The 7,864-nt window shown below is 42.6% G+C and overlaps 1 protein-coding gene across 1 annotated transcript; it reads left to right on the top strand.

Annotated features, from left to right (window-relative positions):
• Positions 1–2,297: 2,297 nt before the first annotated feature.
• On the top strand, positions 2,298–6,210 carry NABP1 (nucleic acid binding protein 1; the record flags this gene model as incomplete). Its single annotated transcript, XM_010016523.1, has 4 exons — positions 2,298–2,369; positions 3,745–3,817; positions 4,051–4,117; positions 5,606–6,210. Coding segments are annotated over 4 exons (397 nt in total), but the record flags the coding sequence as incomplete, so codon positions are not given.
• Between the last annotated feature and the right edge of the window lie 1,654 nt (positions 6,211–7,864).

Here is a 7,864-nt window from a genome sequence, read left to right as displayed (position 1 = left end):
TTAGAATGCATTACACTGATCTTTTGGCCTACAGCACTGCAGGAGGTGGTGGAGCTACGCAGTGTGTAAGGTGTTCTTGATTTGTTTTTGTGAAAAAGTAGGTAAAAGGTTACTCAGTGGAGCTGCTAACTGAGCTGCTCTTAGGTTGTTTATCTGAGTGTAATTCTTGGTTTTGACATGAAATCGGATAACCCTTGCCACCAAAACTACAGCTGCTTCCTGCTATGCTAATGTCCTTTTACACCAGAGGGCCTGATGACTCCTCAGCAGAGGTGGTTCTGGGAAGCCTGCCTGTGTGAAGAGCACGTGGAGTGCAGGGGTGCTGTGGGTGGAACTAAATTGGAGCTTGGACCAGCACAAAGCCCTGTGTGTAGATGACATTGAAACAAACTCATAGTGACGCTGTTTAGCAGTGTCACTGTACTCTGCTCTGTGGCAGGCTTGCTGTAGCTGCTCTAATGTTTCAGTGCAACAAATGGGAGGGTTGTTGCACCCCTTTGTGTTGAAAAATGAGTTTGGCTCGTGTGAATTAAATTCATGAGCTGACATCACTGTTCCTGGTGGATGGCTAAGTCATGCCTTCATTTACATGGATTGCATGCTCACTTAGGACTACATGGTGAGTGAGATTGCAGAAGCTCAGAAAGATGCCCTCGTGCTGCCATGCAGGGTTCTCCAAACACGATTTTATACTTAAATAGGACTGAGTGTGTGATGTTGCCATTGCACGGCAGGTAAGTTTCAGCTCTGTAGGCTAATCTGACTTTACAAGATGCACACTATTACAAGTAAAAAAGCTTAGTTAGGCCTCACATGTAAATATGTCATTTTCTGCTGAATTTTAAGCTATAGATGCATTCTTCTGCAAAAGCAGACACTGTGGCTGATTTTTGTCATTGGCTTATTAACCCATTTACAGGTAGCTGTTGCAGTTAAGATTTCTTAATTTGAAATTAGTTCTGGAGTTTAGTGCTTTATAGTCAGCTCTTCCTGAGACAAAAACAAATGCTTGCATATGTGGAATAACTTTGTGCTGGAGGTTATCAGTCCCATGATGTGCTGGATCTTGTCCCAGTAAATGTATGTTTGACGTAGTTGGTAGCTCTCTTCCCTTGTGCTCTGTCACAAGACTGTTCAACTAGCTGGTTATTAAAAGTTAAGCATAAAGGCAATCTTTAAAGTGAAAGGTAGCTTTATGAAGAGCATTGATCCTGCTTCTGGATGGAAAGCTCCTGAGAAGGGCACTGTAACGGTGGATACTATGCTTTACTACTCATGCTGAAGTACAGAGAAGGTTATAATTGGATTGGCACTGCAGTCCTATTCTGCTGGCCTGACTCCTTCCTGGTGCCTCTGAGGCTCTGTGTGCAGCTGGATGGTTCCCAGTCTCAGCAGATAAAGCAAAGGGCAAGAGGAAGGTTGGTAATCTGTGTTTCAGAGATAGACCCAGAGCATAAGGAAGTGGTGCCTTATCCAGATTATCTGTGACTTCTGAGAGTGCAGTTGCTGGGGCTCCTTATTCCTTTGCTGGGAGACAGCCATGTTCCTGTTAACTCCCTTGCATTGCTTCTGGGTTTCTGGTCTGTATTTTCATTATTTTCTTCCTATACATGATGCCCCTCACTGAAAGGAACAATTATGCAGGAAGTTTTGCATCACTTAAATTCCAGTGCTTAGAGTCAAGTGTCACTATAAAGACTGGAGTGCACTCATGCTGTCTTGAGTGTTTCTGCAATCAGAAAATTATGTCAGTGCCTTTCTATACCTCACTTGGAACATGGTGGTCAAACTTGTGCCTTAAAAAACCCCAACATATATATCTGGTAAGGACCTATACTGAAAAAGTAAGCACTTCCTATTGCATTTGTTCTGTAGCAGTATGTATATTCTCCATTGAACAAAGGTAGTTCTTTCTGGCTCCTGCTGCAAGCAGAACTGAGAGTTATCACTGAATGGTAACACAGATACTGCTTTTGGCAACATGCCTTTCCTCTGCAGGACCAGTCATAAGGATTGCTCCAGCCAAGGAAAGAGCATCCAATCTCATAATTGGCTGCTTTCCTGGAATTACCAAAGGAGTCAGTCACCTGAGCTTCTAGTACCTTTTGCAATAAGTAAAATAATGGGGATCCATCAATTCCTAGCTCAGTGAAGCTGGAGTCCCTGGGAAATATTTTATTCCATTCATGCTGATATGTAATACTTACTAACTCCTGGAAGACAGCATGCCTCCACTTTCTTCAACAGTGGTATTTCTCATTCAGTAAGACTGCTTTGCTTCTCTTTTCGTTGGCCAGGTATGCGTCTCTCTGGAAAGGATGCCTGACGCTTTACACAGGACGAGGAGGGGAGCTGCATAAAATTGGGGAGTAAGTATTGTGTGTTCATACTTGTGGTGTTATGTCCACTTAGTAGAGCATCGTGGTAAGTATGAGACACGGTGGGTCTTAATACATGGTCATGAATAGGTACAGCTCAGGCAGCTGTGGAGTAAGTGTCCACACGGAAATGAGCTCTGACCCTCTCTGAATTCTAGGTAGGTTGAAGAAAATCAGCCCTCATCACTGGCACAGGTCTGTTTTTTACCTAGAGGGAGGAGGTGTCTAAATGACAAGGGACTTAATCTGCATTGCTTACCTAGGCTGTAGCTTGATTAACCACTTTATTTTTGTGGAAGGCTTGTGTGTGTGTATCATGCTTGAGAGACAGGCAGTGCAAAGTAGGAAGACAGAGGTAACTCCAGTGAATCATATCTAAACAGAAGCAAGGTTTATTAAACCATCTTTAAACTGCCCACAAACTGAGGTGGTGACTCCTCCTGATTAAGAACAAGCATGAGTAACACACTTGACAAACAACAGGAAAAAATAGCAACAGTTTTCTAACCAGAAGAGTGCTACTGTAGTTGCACAAAGAGCTGTGGAAGGCCTTGTCATCAGGGAAGTGGGGCTCTGGGGTGGCCACATCTCTTGGATGGTTCAGAAATGCCCCATATTCAGCTGGATTTTGTAAGTGATGACCTGTAGATTTCCTTTGCTGTAAAACTATCTGCTCAGAAGTGTCACCCAGTTGGCTTGCTCTCCATCAGGCTGTAGAGAGGCGAGTCCTTATCTGGGTTGTGCCTCCCAGCAGGAGGTGGGTGCTCCACTTCTGCTTAACCACTCCAAGCTGTGTAATGATCAAAACCTTTCTTCCCCTCTGCCTTAATTTCCCTGTGGTAAGTTGGTGGTGGGCCTGTTCCTTCATAGTCCCCTTGGGTGGAAAAGGATGCTTTCATTCCCTGTTTTGGATTCCTCTGTGCTGTTATGTTAATGGGGCACTCCATCATGTGGGAGTGTGTGGGAGCATTGAAGTTTTCCCTGGAGATCTAATGGAGTCACAGTCTGGGAGCAGGCTGGCTGACTCTGTCTCAGGTGACCTTGTGAGTCAAGATTGTGCAGCTGGAACAGAGGCGGATGGAACCCTTTCATCACCTTGTGTTTTCTTTAGGCCATTTTACCTCCTAGATAATTGTGTACTTGCCTCTGCTTGACTGAAACAGCCTCACCAGGAAAATGTGGCAGCTTCACCACAACCCTATAAAGAGATCAAAGAGCCTTTTAGTACCTATGAATTCTTGCTGAATGGTGGGGTCTGTATTAGTTATTTCTAGGTGATGGGAGATGTTAACATTTGAGTTGCAGAGTTGAGAACTCTTTTAAAAAGCAGCTTTAGAACTTCCTCATAATCCTAATTTCTCTCCAGGTTCTGCATGGTATATTCAGAAGTGCCAAACTTCAGCGAGCCCAACTCGGAACACATTGGGCAGAACAAACTGGTATGTTAAACTTGTTTGAGGCTTCTGAGTATTTCACACTAGGCTGTGATCAGATGTGACTTTCCTGGAAAAAACGGATTTGAAGTGATATATAGATAAAAATGAGCCAATAATTAGAATAGCAGATAAATTCCATATGGAGTCACTATAAGAACACAGGAAATACATCATCTCCTTTCTGTAAAAATGTGAAATTTCTCTGATTCATGCCTTTTTTTGTCTTTTCTCTGAAGGCACAGGGTGAACAGAATAATAGTTCCGCATCAAGTAATATGGGTTCATGTACTTTTGGCCCATTGGGTAAGTTTTTTCAGTTTGTGGAAGTGAAAGGATGAGAAACACTTAATATAAAGAAATTTATCTTGCTAAGGGTTCTCCACTCTGGGGCAAAAGTGTACTGGGCTCTAAAAAGTCTCTTAGACTGGGGCCTGAACCTGCAAGCACGTAAACATGAACATTTAATGGATAATGGTTTCAAGATTTCTTCCCTAGAAGAGGAAGAGATCAGAATATTCAGGGTGCCTTTATCAGGTAAAGGGACTTGACCAATCCTAAATTGTTTTGATGCTTTCAAAGAGTTTTTGCACTACTTGAAATTATGGTTTTTTTTTTAAACCACCTGAGACCTTGGCTTTAAATATTACTTCAATCTTGCCAGTCACCATGGCTTTCCTGCCAGCTCAGCTCCCCAGAGCAGAAGTGATGGTAATCTGAATTCCAGTATCTGACTTGGCTGGATTATTTTGTGATGTATTTAAACAGTGAAGCTTAAATAAGAAAATGCTTCAAGAACTTGAGTAGCTGTAAATTGAGAGGGAACCTTATGTCCAGACTCAGTACCTGGAGCTGTATAGCTAGACCTTGCTGGTGACAACAAGAAAGTCTAGCTGCTGGGTGACAAGAAACTGAGTCCTTGACTTGCCATTAAAAACAAGCTCTTTCTGTTTCCTTGAAAATAAATTATTCTGAGCAAAGTGGGGCAGTGCTTTTTGGCTAGTCTTAGTGCCAGGGAGAGGTGAGGAGTAGTCTTTTGGCCCAATTAATGTGTAGGTACTTTCTTGCTGCCCGTTGCTTTGGGTGGTGGACAGCTGCTTTCACTGTACTTGAGCATATCTTCTGAAACTTCTGGTGGTTTATTCCTGCTTCTTATGTGGTCTTTAAATGCAACAATTTCCTTTTGTCTCTTCCTTCTCTCCCCATGCTTCCTGTCATCATTCTGCCTTTTCAGCTCTGTCCCTCTTCCTACCAGCAAAACATGAGCAGTGATGCTTATAAAGCTTAAGTTCATGAGAACTTGGTGCTAGCTGAGTTGCTTCTGTGGCTGGACTTCACAAGGCAGCTTTCTATGTTTGTGTTCCTGGTAGTGGGGAACGTCACAAGGAGCTTTGTGTAGCCTGTTTTTCTTTTGCTGATTTCTACTTGACTTCTGCTGCCCAGCTGTCTCTCTGAAGCATCTTGGTGTGTGAGCTACAAGCCGATGTGTGTTTCTGAAAGCACCAGTCTAGTTTCATGAGACTCCAGTCTCTCCTGGGCAAAGAAATGGCATGCCACTCTGACCTTTCTTGCTTCAGTTGAGAGTAGAGCTAGGGATGGAGGGGAGGTAGTTTGGGAGGGTGAAAAAGGTAAGCTCTAGTTGGGGGTCTTGCAGTAGCAGAGGGACTCTTTCTTCTGGTGCTTGGAGTTTGCTGGTGGCCACAAACTCCATGCATTCACTGTTGCTAAACTTATGTAAGGGAGCAGTGATTTCAGTCTGTGGAACTCCTGATAACCTTTTTTCTGTCTTTTTAGGAAATGGTTTACAAACTGGACCTGAATCAAGTGGATTTCCATTTACATATAATCACGGCCACTCTTACGCAGGTAGTGGGAGAGGCAATGGACGAGGACCTGTAAATCCAGCACCAGCTAATAGTGTTCAGCCTTTTCTCCCTGTCGGTAATGGGAGGGACCCACGCAGAGCCTTTAAAAGATGACTATGCCAAATGTGGTTGTACAGCTTGCTTAAACTCTACACTCTACTTGAACACTTATTGCACTTTTATTTATAGTTAACTGTGAACCAGTTTGTCCTTTACTGTTGTTTTTTTTACCTTTTGGTCTATGGAGCAAACTTGATGTGATCTATTTCTTATTTTGCTTAAGGAAGCACAGTGAAGTCTTCCCCACACATTAAGGGGAAGGGGGAGAAGGTGAATTTAAGAAAGTAAGGGTAACAGCTTGAAAAGTCTCAATTAAAATTGGTACCTTTTGCTAAATGGAAGAAAATTTCAGTTACATGGTATGTATTTTTCTGTTTCTGTTGGTCAGCCATACAGCCTTAAAAGGTCTATGTCCTGTGTGTGCATATGTTGACTTCCATTAGGGTTGATGGGAGTTCTTTGTATTGAAAGAGATAGAGCAAAGATGCTCTAGTGAATTAGGTGTCCTTGAAATTAATATAGCTTGTAAAAGCAGTAAGTGTAAGAAAATGGTGGTGCCAGCACCCAGTCTCCTGAATTGGAGAATGGGCAACTTGGCTGAAAGTTGAAGACATGGTGAGTGTTTTGAAGCTTGACTTCTGATTCCAAGGTGTATTCTCCTTAAAGATTCTCCATTAACACCATCATCACTGTCAAGGAAAGTGACAGTGATTTTTTGCATAGAAGCTTGGTTATTCATTCTTGCTTTGCATGAAATAGCAGGAGAGTAGGATCTGAATTCACAGTATTGGGGGAATATGCTGTTTATAGCCATTCCTTGTGTAAAACCCTAAGGCTATATTGTAGGAGTCTGAATTTCCAGGAAAAAACTGTTATCAAATGCTGCATTACCCATCTCTTCAATGAGGCTGCCTTCTCCTTCCTTCATTCGCTTATCCAAATTAATTATGTATTGGATGAAGCTGTATGTGTGGATTGCAGAGGTACTGGCCAAGCACCCAGCTGCACTTCTGATGTTGTTAAGCTGCTAGGCTTTCCTTCATCTGATTTATACGAAATACGAATTATCACTTAGAGAACCCCACTACCACCATCTCCTGGGTTTTATTTCTGAGATCACAAATGCCTTGACTCTAGATAAGAGTCCAGTGCCATATTTCAGATCAGGTTAAAAAACAACTTGGAAGCTGAGGTGTCATACTGGATTAATCTGTTTAATTCTTCTTATAGCTGACCTCTCCAATAAAAAATTGCACTAACCATTTCAAAAACAAATCTAACTTTTCTTTCTGTCAAGCCATAAAGACTTCATGACAAAAGGCTATTTCTGAATTGTGAGTTGTCTCTCTGGTTGCTCATGTTAATTGAATCTGCTACTATGCCACATATGTTTACAAGTTATTTCCATTTGATACTTGTGCTTTTGGTACTCTATTGTGTTTACTTGTTGAAAATTGCTTCTAAGTGGCAAAAGTTCATTGCTTAGTCTGAATTACTGAACTTTCTTCTAAATGCAAGCAGCAGCAACAACAAACATCTGAAGGGAGGTTTAGGAGAGACCTGTATGCTCAGACACCTGAGGGCTGTTTGCCTCTGGTCTGGCGAAGTGTTATCCTGATACCTGTTTCCAAGTGGAACTAATGAAACTTGTCTTGGACACAAGAGGGTGGCATGCCTTGTGAGATCACCCATATATATGGGTGCTGTTATGGAAGAACAGTGCTAACTGGTGAATGAGAAAGCACGTAGCGACTTCTGGAGAAATGGTGTAAGGAGTTGATGTGTAACTCAGGGACTTTGGATTGCTTACTTATTTAAATAAGTCATGTATGGTCTGGATGCATGGACAGCCTCTTATGCAGTGCTGCAGTAAGACATTTCATAGGCTTGTGACAAGGAAGCCAAGAGGACTTCAGACCTGTGAAGTATTTATGACATGTTCCAGAGGTAGATGAGATGTAAGTATGGTGTGAGGGCTGTGCTTTCCAGTAGTAGCTGTAAAGGTAGCAAGTGATGGCATGGTGGGCACTTCGTACTCACACGGGTGTCTCCGCCATGGATTTCAATCTTGGGGGTCTTGTCTTCTCTACAGCGTAAAGAAGGTTGATGTAGGGGGGGAACCCTGTGT

The sequence above is a fragment of the Nestor notabilis genome, unplaced genomic scaffold (genome assembly GCF_000696875.1).
Source record: "Nestor notabilis isolate BGI_N333 unplaced genomic scaffold, ASM69687v1 scaffold20806, whole genome shotgun sequence".
In the NCBI taxonomy this organism is placed as follows: domain Eukaryota; kingdom Metazoa; phylum Chordata; class Aves; order Psittaciformes; family Psittacidae; genus Nestor; species Nestor notabilis.
The sequence above is the reverse complement of the archived record's forward strand: the minus strand, read 5'-3'. Positions and strand labels throughout refer to the sequence as shown.